The sequence below is a fragment of the Montipora foliosa genome, chromosome 6 (genome assembly GCF_036669935.1).
Source record: "Montipora foliosa isolate CH-2021 chromosome 6, ASM3666993v2, whole genome shotgun sequence".
Taxonomy (NCBI): Eukaryota; Metazoa; Cnidaria; class Anthozoa; order Scleractinia; family Acroporidae; genus Montipora; species Montipora foliosa.
The window spans coordinates 38,250,840-38,269,763 of NC_090874.1; the positions used below are offsets into that span (position 1 = coordinate 38,250,840).

An 18,924-nucleotide genomic window follows, 5' to 3' on the forward strand; every position below is an offset into this window, starting at 1 on the left:
CATGCTTCAAAGCCCTTACCTTGCCCTTTCCCAAATACTCACTGACACTGTCTCAGCCATCGAAAGCATGGAAACCAGAGAGAGATCTCCACATTTCTGACCCCAATGTCCGAACAACTCTTGATACATCAGTGTACGTTGCTCGAGTTTCCACTAGACCTCGGTTGCCTTTGCATACAGCCCTTGGTTAAACAAGAGAACAATGCTCTTCAACTTGAGCGTGTTATTGGAGCTTGTTATTGTAGCAGGAGCACCAATAGTCGGCAGATATCCAATGAGATCCTGTAACACTTGAACTTCGTTACGGACAAAAATATTAAATCCTGTCCAGCCAATGGCTCTTTGCTTCTCTTTCACATAGAGTCGTACTAAGATCCAAAACAAATTTTTCTTCTTCTTTCTTCCTCCAGGATCTCTTCATCTTTTACCTCGACGAATGCTCACCATGACGACCACATGCAGCGATCGCCGGCTTTACTTGATTTCCCGTGATGAATGAATCAATGATGAATTGATATATGAAATGAATCATCATTCCTCACGGGAACATTAGAACGCACAAATGACCAGCTCCCAACGTCAGTGGCTTCATAGCTCAGTTGGTTAGGGCGTCGCACCGGTATCACGAGGTCACGAGGTTCAAACCCCGTATAAGTCCTGAATATTTCAGGCTTCTCTACACAATTGTTAATACATAGATTTAGCCAAGCCTAAAAGCGGAGCTCCTTGGTTATTTATTCTTACCGCCTGAAGGGTTAGTGAAAATAAAAGTTTCGAATTGTCCGCGTTTTGATGTTTCCGGTTGCTACTTTAATAATTAAATTTTCTTTACTTTCTTCTATAGAAAAATTCATTGCCGAACTAGTGAATGCCACGGTACATTTTACGCTAAAAACTGATATCGCATGAATCATGAATTAAGCGATGAGTACGATATCAGTTTTTCGAGTGAAATTTACTTTGAAATTCAACAGTTTGGCAATGAATTTATCTTGAACCGCATGAGTTTTAAAAGAAAACAAGGACACCATAAGCGAGCGAACGGAAAAGGGAAAAAGTATTTCAGAGTCAACTGTCAATAGCCAGCGAATAGGAATCACGCTAAAATTAGAAGCCATAAAAAAAAATCTTTGTCAGTTCAAGGTCAAAAATAATTTAATTTGTTCCATTTTATCTCTGAAAACGAGATCATTCACATTTTGATGTATTTCATTGAAACACGCCAGCCTGGCTTGGAACAAGAATCGGCAAAATACGGCAATGCAACCAAGAAAGGACGAACTTCAAACGAGATCCGCTCCAACACTTAAATGACGTTCAGGTGCTTTACACAAATTTTTGAAAACACAAGCTAGTGAAATTTCCCCCTAATTTTACGAGACCTCATTGCGATTACGTGTTTATAACAGAAGCGCAAATTTTTCTTGTCACTGTCGAGGCACATCGAAAAGCAGTTGGGCAAACGATGAAAAAAGCACCTGTTCGCTCGCATTTTAGAGCAAAACAAACAAACAAATCAACTTTTTCTTTATGTCCAAAAGAGTACAGATAATTGTTAATAAATTCCTGTTGACAATAAAAATTCAATTTTTATTCCTGAACAAAGGAAAAACCGATTAAACCACTTTTTTGCAAAAGACTTATAATCTCACTAGATAACAGATTTCCGTATTTCTCCCTATGAATAAACTTTCTACACGAGAGAACGAGATACTAAGTGGCAATCAAATAATGAAACTGCGATTACGTATTCTGCAGAGTAGAGTAACGGAAGAGGGTAACGCAATACTCTTCCAACACACTCCCCCGCCCCACCCCCCCTTTGACCCTGTCAATCAAAGGATTTTACATTAGTTTTAAGAGTCAACACACAGCAACGTCCCATGAAAAGTAACCACGGCAGATACAGGCAGTTACAACATACAATTTCCACTTGATCATCTGGAACAAATCTAATGACCGGCTGAGCTGCATCTTCCTTCTCCTTGTTACCACAATCGTTATCGTCTTCAGGAACTTCAACAGGATACAACCTTTGGACAGGACGTTTGATTTCGGTTCTTTTCCCCTCAGAACCCACCTGAACAATAGCTGCGCGCACGAGATTATCTCTGCCATGAATTAACTCCTTTACTGTACCAACTCCCACCTTTGTCGAGGCACCTTGTCTTCATGAATGTATACCACGACTCCTTGCTTGATTACTCGTGATTGTGCTGTCTTCTTTCCAAGATGATGCTCACACAGCTCAGCAAGACATTCTCCTCGCCAACGATTCCAGAAGTGTTTAAGAACCAGATCAAGATGTTTCTGCCTTCTGCCTTCTAGACAACTCGATGGCTGAGAATTGAGAAGCTCGAAATACCTTGTATTTCCTGTAACAATGACTTTCACCGTTCGAGTACGTCTCCGTCCCGAGGAGCTTCCCAATTAACATTCTTCTCGCATATGTCTTGAAACAATATTTTGAACGCAACAAACATTGGAGACAGTATTCAGAAAGTATCAAATATCTTCGCAATAGAACCGAGAACGATTCGTTTTGTGACGATTTCGTCTGTCAGGTAACTGGTTAAGTTCTTGAAAGTAAAGACAAGCTTATCTTCTGTAGGATTCCAAGATGTTCCTGGCATCTTTGTAAGGTCTTCTGAAACTGTGTCTTGGAGAAAGTTTGATGGTCTTCCTGTAAGTCCGGAGAGGGGTGACGCTGTGTCGCTCCTTGGCCCTCGTCTAACTTGATTCTAGCTGCCAACTCCTGATCACTTGTCAGCCATTTGTGCACGTTGAAGTCAGCTCCCTTGAATCTCATCCTGAGTTTGGAGTAGAATTCCTAGGCTGAAGGACCAAAAGGGCATAATGAGCACCTTCGGATTGTCAGTACGAATGTCATCAAAACAAAGCAAAGGCAGAAAGTCGCGGTTCTCGGGAGCAATAGCAACATTCAGGAACGCCCTCTCTATATCGGCAGTAAGCGCAAACTTGTGACCCCTGAATCATGCCATTAAATCGAACATCATGGGAGTGAGGGACCTAATTCTGGACCACGAACAATACTTCCACTTAAAAAATACCAGTAGAAATCTGCACCGATAAGTATATCTATACTCAAACCTTCATCACCGTGGGAATTATCAGTGATCCTTAATAAGCACCCCAAGTGAGGGTAGTTCGCTTGAGTGAACTCAATGATTTGATTACTGATTGGTGCACAGATCATTGGTACTGCATATTCTGAGATATATATCTGCATACCATCAACTGTCTCCACTGCAAGTTGAACAATGTCACACTGCCTGAGTTTGGCAGTAGACTCTCCGAAGGTCTTGATCAGTAATGTGTCCTGGCCAGCCACAGGTAGCTTCAGAGTGTTCCGCAAGTTCTCCGAGATACAGCTTCTTTGACTGCCACTATCAAACACCATTCTGGCATTGACAGAATGTTCACCACTCCCTGGCTTCGAGATGTTTGCTCTCGCTGTCTGCAGAAGGGCACTGGATTTGGAACTGACAAACATACTGGTAGATGAAGCTTGAAAAGATGCTGCGGTAAGGTTGCAGGCAACTCCTTCATTTGTGACTGCATTACTTCCTTGGGGAGTTGATTGTTTTTCTTTAACTGGATTTTCACAGATAGAGGAATGGTGACCCAAACCACAGATGTGACATTCCTTACTAAACTGAACGGCGAGGTGGCCATTACGTAGGTATCTGAAACAATTCCTTTCTGTCGAAGCAATTGCCTTCTTGCAGAGATGAAAGTTGCCACATAAAATAAATTTAGCAGATGGATGTAACCCTTTAAACTGAATATGCGCACCAAGGGCCTTGATGATTGCTTTTCCCACTGTCCGCAAACAAGGCTGGGGTTGTCGATGGTTCAAATACTGGCAGACGCCTTGATGGGTTTGGCACCCGAAACTGTTTATTCCCAACCTCTCAAGGGACATGTTGGCAGTTTGCACGTAATTGTAGCTCCCTTTGGAATTGGGACAAAATATCCTTTAGGACCCAAGTTTCAGACGTTAGAATTCGTGTGATGGAGATCCTGAACTCTTCTGGCAACTTTTGCATGATCAAGGGCGTTAGAAAACAGCCATACATCTCTTGACAAATTTTCAAACTCTCGAGGCTGCGCATATGTGATTCCACCGTATCATACAGATTACAAAGCCGTTTTACTTCATGAATGGATGTTATTCGGGATTGTAGTCAAAGCTTCCAAATGACTCGAAATGACGATTTGACGATTTCCAAATCTCTTTTTCAGAATATCAAGAGCCTTCTCTAATTAGCATTTGTCAGAGACAATCCGGCGATTACGTGTGCGGCAGAGCCTACAGGCAGTGATTTCAAGTAATTGAACTTATCCGCTCCGGTTAGAGGGCTATTTCGATGGACAGGCGTATCAAATGACTCCCAAAACGGATACCAGTCCATTGGATTCCCGAAGAACTTCCTAGTTCGAGTTTTGGCAGTTTGGCGTGGCTGTGAATTAAGGATACCTTTGCGCTAGACCCTGCTTGCGTTCATACCAGATTCAGCAGACTGTGAAACGCTCCTTCCTTGATCCCTTTCCGAACTTATCAAAAATACACTCCTGGATTGCACTAGCGAGATCGCAGCTAGCACTCACATCTTCTTGGATTTGTGAGTCTAGAAGTCCTAGAATATATTCGAGAACCCCTTCGTTTAAACTCTTGAGCTCCGAGGATTTATCCTGCGTCAGAGACTCCCTTGCTTTGGCTTTAACCTTTCTCACATACGTCTGATGGCTCTCACGGATCGTTATCTACTTCTTGAATTCTTCTTTGCTTCAGCCATATTTACCCGTACTGATTTCCTTCACTTCAGTGATGGTCAATGATCTCTCCCGGCTTAAATTCCCGGGTCTCGGCACCAGCAGATATGTAGAATGATTTCAGAACATAAAACCCGCATAAATCAACCAAAAAAACACTCGAGCCCGACCTAAAATCAGTCAATAAGCATTTTATTATATGGGCTCTTTACACTATTCATGAGCGCTCAGAATGTGAAGTTTGGACAAATTAAGTTACAAAAATTTGCACATTTATATCAGTCTAATATGTAGTTTTGTCTTCCAGGAGATTAAGTTATCTTTGCGCAATATGTAGCTCTAATAGTACAGGATATTGTTTTGGTAGCGTATATCATTATAGTGCCATGGTGGATGTCTTACGTAAATAGCCCCCTAACTAGTAAAATACTTAAACAAGAGAGATGGGAGACAATAGAAGGAAATAGTGAAACACTGGCTTCAAGGCTGACATGTTGATCGTTTTCAAGTTCAGTTACAACTTCTTTTTCACCACAAGTTGAAGCGTGCACTCTGAGCGTCTGACAGCTTTCGAAGACAAAAGGTCGCTGAAGTTAACCCCTATCCGGCGGGGTTAGTATTTGGATGGTGACCTCAAAATATACGACTTGTTGTCAGAAATATAGGACATAAAATTCCATTTTAACGCTCAAAAATGCGAACTAAGCATTTAGCCTTCTTTATGCAAAACAAATATTGATGCAAAAGTAAATAAATATTGCTACACAGTTTTTAGGAAGAGCAGAAGGAAGTTTTCAGGAAGTGTCGATCGAGAATAAAATATTTTGCCATCAGCAACAAAATTTGCGACATAAAAACAACTCAAATTTTGATCTGAGAATATAAAAAGTTACCATCAGCAGAAAACATTTTGGGAGATTTTTGCAACGTTCAATTTTTCTATTGTACTTTTGGCTGCACAAGTAAATCGCAAGATCGAAATTAAAGTGACATCGAATTCAGCGGGCGCCGTGATCAAGTTACCTTGCATGTTCACTCGCGAAACAAAGGATACATCTGTGTCAAAATGATGACAAGACACCGGGTTTTGTTTTTGTTAGTTACTTTCTTTTTTTCAAGTGTTTTAAAGATTGACAAGAAATGTACGAAACAACACAAAGATTACAATCGCCCAACATTGTTTCCGCAAAGTCAAAACTTTAGTCTCTTAGATGAGGTTATTTATCACCAGGTAATTCCATCGTTTTGTATATAGCAGCTGCTTTATTTTTCATGAGCGTCACAAATTCTTGCCGATTTTACGGCTCATTTTGTTGAAACTCAAGCACGCTTCCAACAGACCTGTTTATCTTCATGAGTTATGCACGCGCTGTGGGCCTATTGTCACCACGGACTTACACTCTTACAGCCCGGTGACATAGTCTGAAGTGCACTTACGGTGCACTACCACAAAAACTTGGTACTAGGTGTCAATCAAATAATGAAACTCTGCGATTACGTATTTCAACAAACATGCAGAGTAGAATAACGCGATAGAGTAATGTAATTCTCTTCCAACACGAACCTTAAACTCGGTTAGTAAGAGGTATTTAGCAAGTAATACCAAGAGAAAATGAGGGGACAGAGAGGGAGGCTCTCGGTCCAGCCCTTGGGATATGTCATGTCCACGAAAGTTTAGACGAGCAAAAATCTTTGTTCTAGCGGAAGTCTGTCTTCCGAGACGTCCGCATCTATTTTGAAAAGACATGATGAATATAAATATTCATCAGCCTTTCACGTGCGGCGCCATTTTCTCGTTTCACTAAGAACCTGAGAGCGAGGCAAGGCTGCATGCGGACGTCTCGGAAGACAAGACTTCCGCTAGAAGAAAAAACTTCCGGTCGTCTAAAAATAACTTTCGTGGACATGACATATCCCAGCCAACGCCCTGAGCCTCCCTCTCTGTCCCCTCAATTTCTCTTGGTAATACGAGACTCTCTTTTCCTGCCTGGGTTCCAGGCCCATTTTCAGGGCGGGGAAAGAGGAAGTCCCGAAACAGGACTAGGTACACAGCCTCGCGCAATTAGGTTACTCAATTATTCATTTCTTCAGTGGCTGAACCACATTTTCAAGTGACCTGTCGATTTGCTTATTGAGGTTGTTTAGTTTATCGTTGTTTTCATGACCTTTAAAGGCCATCGGCATAGTGGAATTGATATAAACTGTGTCAAGTATGAACCTTAAATCAATGTGGTGCTAATTGCTTGTATTTAAGTAGTATTTGCATGGTTTCGTGCTTGCGTTCGTTTGAAACAATTTTAATTGTCGGCGTGGATCTCGCCACATGGATGGCAATTTTAAGGAAGGCTTAGTTTTTACAAACGTTCGCCGTGTAGCACTTTATGTTTGCGTGGGCCCATTTCCATTAGTAGGGTTAATGCTCACATGGTTCATATGGGGTACAAAACTAGCACTTCACATTACACTCTAATCAGTTAAGTCTGTCTAAATATAAAGTGCTACACGGTCAACGTTTGTAAAAACGTAGCCCTTCCTTGTACTTGTACATGTTAATTGCCGTGACTTTAACATCTTCAGTTCTCAGGGCCTGCTCCCGTCTGACCTTGTAGCTCAGTTAGTAGAGCAGCGGTGATCTAACCCGAAGGTCGTGGATTCATTTCCCACTCTGGTCACAGTTTTTCTCTGTCCTTGTGTGGGCCCATTTCCATTAGTAGGGCTAACGCTCACATGGTTCATATGGGGTACAAAACTAGCACTTCACATTACACTATAATCAGTCAAGTCTCTAGAAGGCAATTTTAGTTTGATAGAGTCCGCATTTACTTTTGCATGCAAATTGTTTGATTGTCTTTACTTTTTTTCACTATATTTAGTAGTATATGTTATTTGCAAAACTTCATCGATTTAATTTGGTAAAACGTGCATCAGGTACAACTATCAGCATCCGCTTTTAGCTGCTATGTCAGTGGGAAACGGAGAAGTATAAAGAGGAGATATGCATAATTGGAAATTGTAAACGAGATGAGCATAGATTGGAGGAGATTTCAGTAACCAGCAGAGGCATTTGGATGTCAGACGAAAGGAATTGCTGGTGAACGTAAGGGAGAAGTATCCATACCATGGTGTTTCTAGAAGTTACGTCTTGACTCAAATGTAACTGCCATTTGATATAAGCGAAAAGAAAAAGAAACGTTTCATTTCCACTTGGTGTAACAGAAACTGATAAGAGACAATTAATCATATTGCTAAAGAAATACCTCATAGAACAATAGAAGTCCCTTTACGTAGTTCTCAGGATGCAGTTGCACTGAGAGCTTGAGCGAAATGTCTTATTGTAGAAAAGCACCAAGGTAACAAGGCTGCCTTTTTTCACCTCATGCAATGCATTGATGAATTACTTGAAGTATAACTAGACCGTCGAATTCCATCTACACAAACATCTCAAAAATACCAGCATTACGGTTTGCTTGTGTTCGGGAAAACCATGTTACGACCTGATTAGAATTTTGAAAAGATTCTTCTTTGTCAGTTAAACATTAGACCCTACAAAGGGGGTGGAAAGCTTTCTAGGTGTGGCTGGTATAAACCCCAGATTTACATCCCAGGTTTTGCAGGTAACCGGGAAAACTCAGGACAAGAAACATAGCAAGAATTGGCGATACGAAAGTGCAGGAAAATCATTTGAGACGTCAAATGGAGGAGCAAGATCTTTTTAGACTAGATTGCACAAGCGAGAGTCATTAGCGGAGCCAGCCCGTTAGAACACAAACCTGTTATTATACGGGAAGAAGGGGACAAGATCGCGAAGGGCGTTGTACAAGTTGAATCAGAAATGACACTGAGCGTCCTAAAGTCAAGCTTAACATGGAAGGAACTTTTTCCATTCCATTGGCGTGAATTGCCTGACAAACGTCAGTCTAGTCATTGACCATCGACTATTTAGAGCACTAAAGCTACTTGCTCAAAAGTGCGTGATGAGTCTGCATTTTCAACGTTACAAGTTAAATGTTTGTTTCCTTCCAACCACAGAAGGGTATACCAGCATCAGACAATTGAACAGGACGCAACGTCGAGGGCTTTGTGGCCCATGATCGCCAAGAGCAGGGAGGGGAGGTGGGGAGACAGTTTTACCTGAGTCCAAAGCACGATTGTATGACATGTACCGTCCCAAGAAAAAAACGACAACACCAGCGTATTTTGAGTAATTGGCTCACTCCAAAAGCACAACAAAATCTGAGTAGACCAGAAGAGACAAACACTCACTGTGATTACCACTTTGCGGGTTTATTCATCGATGTTTTGTAGTGTGAATTTGAAATCCGACGAAACGTTGAACCTGTTACTTTTCAGATTAAGAACAGAAAAAAGTTCTTAACTGTCTTGCCGAAGAATTCTTTGGAAAAGGAATTAAATTAATTATTTCCCTAGTGCAATTTGGAATTTAAAAGCACGATAAATAAGCACGGAGCTCGAGTGCTTCAATACAAAACTTGCACAAATTCGACAGAAATCACGTGACGACTTGTTAATAACACTGAAGAATAAATGCTAGATACCTTCTCATACACCTTATTCCAAAATGGCCGCCATTTAAATATATGCCTCGTTCTTAAGCTTAAAATTCAAAAGAATATGTTATCTTGAACGAGGCAACAAGGGCCAATTTGTATCCGCATAAATCAGCGGCCATTTTGAAATAAGGTGTATGATCATCACTAGCTCGCTGTCTCCGCTTTGTGTCAAGTCTCGACTCTTGTTGCTGTTGGTTACCATCAAATTGGCTCTACAAAACATGGGAAGAACCAATAAAGCATGTGTGCATATAGTTATCATAGCACAAGATAAGATAACATGTTCATTGTTTATTAACGTGCGTTCACACTTAGTTAAACATCTATTTCACGGGAAAGCTCACTAAAACGTTAAAATTTAGGTAAATACATAAATGAATGAACATACGCGTTTAATAATTATGTCAATTAGAAAATGTTAGGAAGTAAAGCTATGATCCTCGCAGTTATGGACGCAATTTTAGCAATTGAACCCGTGACCTCGCGATACCGGTGCGACGCTCTAACCAACGGAGCTATGAAGCCACTGACGTTGGGAGCTGGTCATTTGTGGGCTCTAATGTTCCCGTGAGAAATGAATCAATGAATGAAATGATGTATGAAATGAATCATATACTGAACTGCGGATATAAAATCAAGTAAAGCTATGATCCTCGCAGTTATAGACGCAACAAGCCATTTTCGAAAAATCAATATTCACCTTTATAGTGAGGCACAGAGGACAAAAACAATAGGAACTAGTTCAGTATATGATTCATTTCATCTATCATTTCGGTCATAGAAAATCATGTTAAGAAAACTCATTATTGATACTGTAAACCTAAATGTGGAAAATTAGAGTACATACAAATACAAATTGGTTAACCTAAGAGACCGAGGATATCAAGTTCTCTTTTTTAACGTTAAAGAATTTGTAGCTGGTGATACTGAATCTAAGATTGGTAGTGAGTTCCGTAACTTTCCTGCAGTTTAACACCAGGAGCAAAGTCCAAATGAGGTGCTGTTAATTCTCGGTGCAAAGTATACCCAATCGTTTTGCTCTATCGGCAAACTGACTTCCAAGACCATTGCTTTTCACTACGCTTTTATGTGTTTGGCTGGGTCTAGAAAAGCAATGGAAACAAAAAAAGAATCCCCGAGCCGCAGAAAAAAAAAACAGATTTAAAAGATAAGCAAACAGAACTGCCTTATCAATCCAGTGATCAGAGATGGTATCTCGTTTTTCTTAAGGATGTTTTTCACAAAAGTAGGTTGTGCGGCTTCTGCGCTAAATTTTCCCTTCCTGTAAGGTTCTCCGTGTTTCTCACAGCCAAACAATCCTGTAATCAATTTGAAAACTCTTCTTCCCCAAAATATTCAACCAATCAGATTGAAACTTCCACTTTGTGTTCTCAATTTCGAGGGTTCCGTATTATATATATAAATAAATCCAAATAGCAGTTTTGGATTTATTTACATGCTCTCTGCCAATCAATATAGAGACGGTTTTTTTCAGATAAACCTAAAACAGCGAGAAAAATTAAAAGTGCCAGAGACTCAGGAAAAGAAGACGCTGGCACAATAGATAAAATATTCATAAGGTTATGGGAATGGGACTTTTTCAACCAACCTCTAGAGACACCAATAACAAAAGAGAAATGTACGACTTGTGGTGGACGAACAAAAGAAGCTAATGAGAGATCCGTTGTTTTCGTCCACCAACATGGTGGCGATGTGACCTCACGTGAAAACCTCCTATATGGCAAAAAAGATGTAAACGACTTATTTATCTAACCGAAAAGGACAGGTCACGTTTCCGTCAGTCTCGTTAATTCGAGTCCTTGAACAGGAACGATTTAAGAGCTTTTACTCATTCTATGATTTGTGGACAGGTTCCGTAAGTCTGTATTCGTCACGAACTTTAAACAAAACAATCGAAGAGAAATCGTCATTTCCTCAAAATTCACCTTTTCTCAACAACGGACAACATAAATTACATTTAACTTGTTTCTTTTCATGTTGATGACGTTCCCCCGGCTTTGTTCTATTAAAGCCATTGAAATATGAGTTAGAATACTGTCCCAAATAAACCACTTTCATACCCGATAACGATGACAAACATTCATAAAAAAGATACGTCTGAATAATACCTTGTGAAATTATTGAGAACTTGGTGTCACTTTACCAATCTGAAGCTTGAAAACCTTTTATTCAGCTATGACTAAAGAAGAACTGACTATTTTGCAAGTACCCGTCTCAAAACACCGGCAAGGAATGACCTAATTCCTATATGGTTCAGTGATCATGATGGTTCACTTCTTTCAGTAACAGTGGCTTGGTCCTTACAAAGTACCTAAATGCTTTAATCTTTCACGATTAAAACTTTATCCCTTTTTTCAACAAAACGAAAAGCACACGCAGTTTATTTAACAAGGTGATTCCGACTTACTGAAAAATTTTTCGTTGAATCTTGAGGAGAGATTTTAGCTGCTCGGAAAATTGAAGATCATTTAAAGAGCATGTTTTCATTATTAAATTAATGGTAAAGAGTCTCGTCGGTAGGACGAGCTAGGGGTAAGCAATGGAAAATGGTAAAGCGTTTAAAAAGCATGTTTTTCTTCCCAGAAAAAAATTTTTTTTCAGAGGTTATTAAGTGTAGCTGAGCTGTCTTGAATTAAAATTTTATATCTTCTTAATTTAGTCTAGTATAATTATCTTAGTAATAATATTTGATTTAATATATAAATTAAAAGAAAACAAATTTCAGAACACGTGTTTATAATTTGAAGACAAAAGGACGAGGAAACTAAACGAGACCCGTCACAAAGCTTGCATAAAGCTAGGTTCCTTCAATGAAAATGGAGGACTCCGTTTATAGATCAGAAGGGAGAAGAACTTTGAAAGGAAATTGTTTGTTAAATTGATCCCAGAACTATTAGTGGCATTAAATAATGGACCTTCAAATAAATCGGATAGTTGTTTTTACTCTTCAAAAAACAATATATATACCTGTCATGGCTTGGTCAGGACTAGTTGAAAACTGATTAAAATTAAATTCGCCCGACTGAGTTGAAAACGATGAATTGCGTAAAATGTTAGCACGTTTAGTTCGTTAAAAAGTTAACTGTCTAAACAAAAAGTGTCATTCCAACATTCCAAGCCTTTCACCTAGAAACGGATTACTTGATCAATTATTCTTACAATGATCGTCCATTGCAAAAAGCCTACTATCTAGATCCAGAGAGCGCAAGGCAGACAGCTTTGCCAATCACCGTTGTTGGAGAAATATTCTATATTTCTTTTCCTTCCCTTTGATTGGCAGTTTAGCACTAGTCTTATGCAATTCAATTTCTTCGTGTTTTTTTTGTTGGTAAATCATACATTAGGTTATCATTATTTCTTATTGCAACACATGTAAAAAGCACGATATCCCCAGCAATTAACGCCACGATTTAACAAAAAAGCACAAAAATTAGCATGGAACTCCAAAACCGTGGCATGGTACTTACGACGTAGGTTATGAGCACTTCTCCAGAGCTTAATAAGCATCGCGCGCGCTTTCTCTTTGCACCTAAAAAGCTACCGAGCCGGGCCCAGAAAACATCGATATGATATATTGATATTTAAAAGTGCTAACCCAATGAAATGGAACATTTTACAGTGTTTGCTCTGTTTTTAGTCACTTTACTTAAAAATTAATTGTTCTGTGAATAGTTGTCTTGGCAAAAATGAAAAGAAAAGATAAACTAAAATCAGGCAAAGAGCGTCCTTATAGCTTACAATACTGATAAAGTTTGGTTTACGCTGGCTTAGAAAGAGAACCTGTTCTGTCTTTCAGATCTCTTGAGGAAAACATATAAAAGAGCATCGAGTCGAGAACTCAATTTTTTTTTATTTTGAAAAGAAATAACAAAGCATGTAAAGTGTAATAATTTACTTACTTGAGAGGGGATCTTTGCAAGGGATCTTTTGCAAGACATTCTTCACTCAACAGGCGTGTTAACAGGTGATTTCCCTGACCTCAGTAAGCCTGCGATCCCACTGATATTGGGATCGTCAGTCGAAGGTGGAAACATTTTTAACAGTCCTGGCCTCAGTTGTTCAAAAGATGGATAACGCTATCCACCGGATAAACACTAGCAAAACAATTGAGTTATCCAGTGGATAGCGCTATTCAACAACTGCGACCTGTTCTTCATGTCGAAGAACATGGAATGGCATCATTTCCTAAAAACGAAAGACAGTCGCCGACCCTTTAAATCCCATATTTTTGTGCCCTCGAAAAAGACAGGTTATCTTTTAAGAGATCGTTTTTGTCCTGGGATTTCATTAAAGTGCCAAACTTAGTAACAGTTTAATTCACCCTAGCGCTGGAATTTCACGAGTTTTCAGTAATGCAACTGCAGCGTTATCGGCAAAATGTTCAGTGTCAGTGCTTCGGCCATCTATCTCATAAATTCTCCACTTTTTCTTCGTAACCTCCAGAGAGCCTTCATGCCTTGTGTCTTAAATTCAAGAGATGCTTTAGACCGACTTCACTTACTTGACATTTTCAAAACATTTTTCAAACTTTTTTCTCATTGTACCTGTTCCATTAATTTTATTATGTTTATTTATTTTTGTAGAAAGTAACGTTTCTCTTATTTTCTTTACACGTGCTAAAGCAATTGTTGACAAAACGGTGAAACGATAACCGGCTACTGGATAGTTCTGACAGCTCATAAGGACTGCACATGGCAAGAATTGAATAACGCTCTCTCAGATCAAACCTTTCTCGCAGTAATATGTCATATTAATTAAAAGAATTCTGAACATCATTTCAGTTTTTATCTTCAGTCGTGAATTTGTTCCATTTGTTTGAGTTGAGACATTTTGCTTGTACCAGCAAAATGCACCGGTAAGGAATGTCTCGGTAATTGATCAATGTCATTGTTTAGTCCAATGAAATGCTTTGCTTATTAGCGCGTACCCACATACTCAAATGCCCCGCTAAGAATTTTAAATCAAGGTGACAGTATTTCAAGTAAACCTAACTCCCTTTTTCCACACCAACGCCAACCACGGTCCTGTTGTCATCAAAGGTTAGCATTGTTTATGGCACTATAAAAATGATCTTTGTCCTGTATTTCTTCAGTTTAAATGTCGATGATTATTGTAGGAAGCGATTCCTTAAAAAATCCGGTACTTTTCAGGCTAATGACGGTATGTCAGGGCTAGTAACATGTGATTATACGTTTTCTATTAAAAAAAAAAAAATTAAAGAATCTCTCCTTTTTTTCACCTGAGCTCAGTTCATTTAGTGCCTAAAATGCATGCTTTTGCTATTTTGTCGCAATTTTTTACTCAAAAACCAACCTAAAAGATCAGCGAGTTAAAGTCTTTAAAGGTCAAGAAAAAAGCACCACCACTATGCTTCTGTTTTATCAAATGTATACTTTGTAAGGCCAAATGCAAAATTGTATTCTAGTTGAACAGTTCAAATGACTGATTGAAGTTCAATCAGTCATTTGATCAATTACACTCTAATCTTTTTAAGTCTGTTCAAATATAAGTGCTTCACGGCCAACGTTTGCAAAAACGTAATCCTTCTCTGTACTTGTATCCAGTAATAGGTGTTTACTTTGTTACGTCTAGTCCTGGGTTGACAACAAAAGTAGCCAAAACGCTGTAGCCCGTTGATACCGGCGCAAAGGGTAGTGGAATCAAATAATCGAAAAATCATTACGATATTAGATTTAAAATATATTTTCTCATTGCCTTCTCCTTTTTATCCAGCATCGTCGTTCAGTAAGGTACTTGTTAAGGGGTATAAGAGGAGACGTCGGAAGGCTTCGGCGACGACAACTTCCGATTCCATCAAAATATCACAACAATATATAACACTGCAAATGTTTTATATGACAGTAAACATTTTAGCACGTCAAAATGGTCTTGAAAAGATGGGAATTTTCATAGTGAAGCAAAGTTTTGTGACACAGGAAGCATCTGACTCTTCATTGTTTTTTAACAGTTTGTACAAAGCTGCAGAGAAGCAGAAATCGTTGGAGCCATGGCATTCCCGTTTATGGTGTTCATCTGCCTGTCAACTACATTTAGAGGCATCTTTATGGAAAGCGACCCCGATCCCGTAATACAAGAACTCGCCAAAGGTGTCTACCTTCGAAAGATAAATTTAATGGCCGACTTCCAAGAACACGAAGCAAGCGTATTTGAGAATTCGAAATTACCTTCCAGATGCTTTACGAAGAAAGCGTTACACCACTCGGGAAGCAACTTTGAATATTATGCAAGCACCAAATCATTTTATTCAAAAATGGCCACTGGAGCAGGATTGGACGCATCTTTACAGAATACATTTACTTTGGGTGCCACTCTGAGTAGCGTTACATCAAATGAAGAGTCGAATGAATATAAAGTTAGTGGAATGTCTTTAAATATCCGAGCTTTGACGCAAAAGATCCTTGTAAAGAAGGATTGTTTAGATGACGACGACACCTCTACACTCACGGACCGTTTTCTCGAAGACTTTCAAACTCTCCCGTTGTCATTTGAGGCGCCCTGGATTGAAAACTCCTGGAAGGAATACAGCCGTTTCTTTGATAGCTTCGGTTCTCACGTAATAATGGCCGTAAAGCGTGGGTCAAGTATCAAGCAGACGACGTTTGCGGAAACTTCTAAATCATACAGTCAGAGAGACTTTCAGGTGAAGAGCTGCCTTTCACTAGCAGGTCCCACCACTGTTGGCAAGGTCGGTGTCGAAGCGTGTGCAAATGTCAGCCAAACTGAAAGAAACAGTGCAAGTAATATGAACACGGCAGACAAACTCATCGTCCGAGGAGGGACCAAAGGAACCCGTAACGCGCTGTTCAAACAGAGGACGGAGGAACTAATCGAGAGGTTAATGAATGAAGCTGACGAGTCAGACGCGGCTGTAGAGCACAGTTTCAGATCCATCTGGGACATCCTACAAAGCCGTTTCAAGTACGGATCAGACAACTACATCAGAGCTGTAAACCTGCAATACTACTACCTTGGTTACTTGAATTATGGCTGCCGACTTAAAGAAAGCGGTGGTGTGCAGATGCAAAAATTCGACTACACTAAATATTCCAATCCGAAGTCACCAGAATTCTCATGCACTCTGGCTAAAGAGGGATGTCACAGCCCAAACGACTGTCATTATGCAGTGGGACCCTATTGCTCCTGTCAAGGGCCATCTTGCGTTCACTACCAAACTGTGAAAGAAGATACGGGAGTCTCCAAGAAAACTGCATACGCAAACACTAGGCACAAATGGAGATGGCATGGCTGTGATTGGAAAACGCATTGGTTTACCTGCAGCTGCTACAACGGAGATCTCAAGCAGCGGGAAAACGTATGGACGTTGCCTAGCCGTGATTTCGTGAAGAAAGTTGGGAGTGGCCATCATAAGTTCGAGGTTAAAGGATATGATCCAGATTCAAGTCTACAGGGAAGCGCAGAGGAAAGCGGCGACCAATTTATTTCATTCCATCATTCAGGAAATGATGAAGCCTAAGTCAAAAGCACTTCGACTGAAAGCTTGATTTCATTTTAATAAAACAGTTCATGGAACAATATATTTGTTTAATTTCTTGTTAAGTCTAAGCCGTAAGATACTAGTTGATCTCTTAATGCCCTTACCCAGTGACAGGAAAAGCATGCGATCGAAGCCACCAACTAAGTAATCGTATCAACAAAGGAAAACCCTAATTTTATTGGATATACCTGAATTGTAACCATGAAGAAATGTGTTAGAAAGAAAAAGAGAAAAAAGACTTTTTTTGAAAATTTTGTGACTTTTAAGTAAGAATTCCGAAAACGCAGATTGGTGCAATGGTAATTCACATATGATTGATAAATAAAAACAATGGCCGTCTTTACCATTATCAACATTTCGTTTCTTTCTTGGGGTAACTTGCCATTCAGGGCCCGTTGCTCAAAAGCCGATTAACGCTAATCCCAGGTTAAAAATTAACCAAGGAGTTTATTTCGCTGCTACAAAATGCTGTTCAGCGCTGATATTCGGAAAAAAATTTACATTAGAAGAAGTCACCCTTGAAAAACAAAAATAAGCAAAAGAAACTTTCACCAAAAACGTTGAAAACATGAAACAAAAGTTTACGCTAATCCTGGATTAAGTTAATCGGCTTTCGAACAACCGGGCAACTGAGGAAGGAAGCAATCTCAAAATGCTATAACAAGCCCGAATCTGTACCGGCGTGACAGTGTTGAACTGTCAAGAAAAGTAAGGCGAATGGTTTATTTTAAATTTCCACCACGGAAACCTCAGGGACAATTCCAACCCTACAAGCCCGAGGGCCAGTAAAGAAATGCTTTGACCTTCTTAGCTCTTGGCATTGTGGCGATGGCGTGTAGAATGGATTTGTGATCAGTCAGCCGGTAAAGAACACTGATTTGATTCAAATTTCATATTATGACGCACTGTTTTTGTTGTATTTGATGGTTGCAAAGTTAAGTAAAGTTTTAAAGAATTATTAATTTTAATAAAAAATTATTTCCTTTGCCTTCTTTTTTAAACGAAGAGTTCATGCTCGTACAAAAACGTTTAAAATGAAACCATAAAATGAACCCACGTTCTCTGGCGTAGAATAACACAAACGTGTTACGCTTTTAATTTGTCTAAATGTCTGACCCTGTATGACGGAAACCCTTTTCGTTGTAACAATACAGCAGCTGTTGAGCAGTGATGAACAAAATAACTTTAGGCAGCAATGGAGATTTTTGCTACTGGACAAAAAAACTGATATTGATTCCATATAATTTTCTAGATCTTAGCATGCACTGTAGTTTCAATGTGGAGATCGATCCTTTTAGCGTGTACCCTTAAAAATATCAGAGGAAATTCATCAAAACTCAAAACATCGTTCCTGGTCAGTCCGTAGCTTACTTAAGAACTACTTTTTTTCAACAAAATCTCAAAGCCATGCTTTTTTAAAATGATTGAACTAATATCAGAAACCCATAAGGATTGAAACGGGTAACGCGCGTTCACAGCTTCCGAATATTCAGTGCGAACTGATTGGTTGAATGTTTCAGTGCTAAGTACCATATTTGGAAACCCCTCGCTCTTGTTGTTCCAAATATGGTACTTAGCAAATCGAATATTCAGAAGCTTGTTTCCTAGCACACAAGGGGCCGTTACACGTTTCAGCCCCTATGGGTTTCTGCTAATATATGAATATACATATTTGAATTGCGGATCATAGACAATAGGGTGAAGTAACTGATACTCGCACTTATCGGCACAAGATAACCATTTGTCTCCTAGGCCCGGTTCAAACGTCGAACTTTTCATGCGCCGAATCAAATTCCTATTTGGGTCGACCCAAACGAATTTAATTCGACGTTGAATCAGACTCGGATTTCCTATCGGTGATGCTTACTAACACTGGAATATTTTTGCAAGGTTTAAAACTATCCGGAAAAAGTATATCTTAGTAAGTACTCTTGGTATCCAAAAAGAAACTTAGGGATAACCATGCATTTTTGAGAGATAATTAAGCTTCAATTTGAGAAAGAATGCCATACATTGCTT

At 39.5% G+C, this 18,924-nt stretch overlaps 1 protein-coding gene across 1 annotated transcript; it reads left to right on the plus strand.

The window, feature by feature from the left end:
* Positions 1–14,405: 14,405 nt before the first annotated feature.
* On the plus strand, positions 14,406–17,226 carry LOC138009044 (DELTA-alicitoxin-Pse2b-like). The gene is made up of 2 exons (XM_068856338.1): positions 14,406–14,428; positions 15,358–17,226. Exon 2 carries the CDS (start codon positions 15,397–15,399, stop codon positions 16,882–16,884), a length of 1,488 nt encoding a protein of 495 aa, XP_068712439.1. The 5' UTR covers positions 14,406–14,428; positions 15,358–15,396; the 3' UTR covers positions 16,885–17,226.
* Positions 17,227–18,924: the final 1,698 nt, after the last annotated feature.

What these genes read in the sequence shown, in the direction of transcription:
- LOC138009044 (XM_068856338.1), top strand. Translation starts at nt 15,397, where the DNA reads ATGGCATTCCCGTTTATGGTGTTCATCTGCCTGTCAACTACATTTAGA.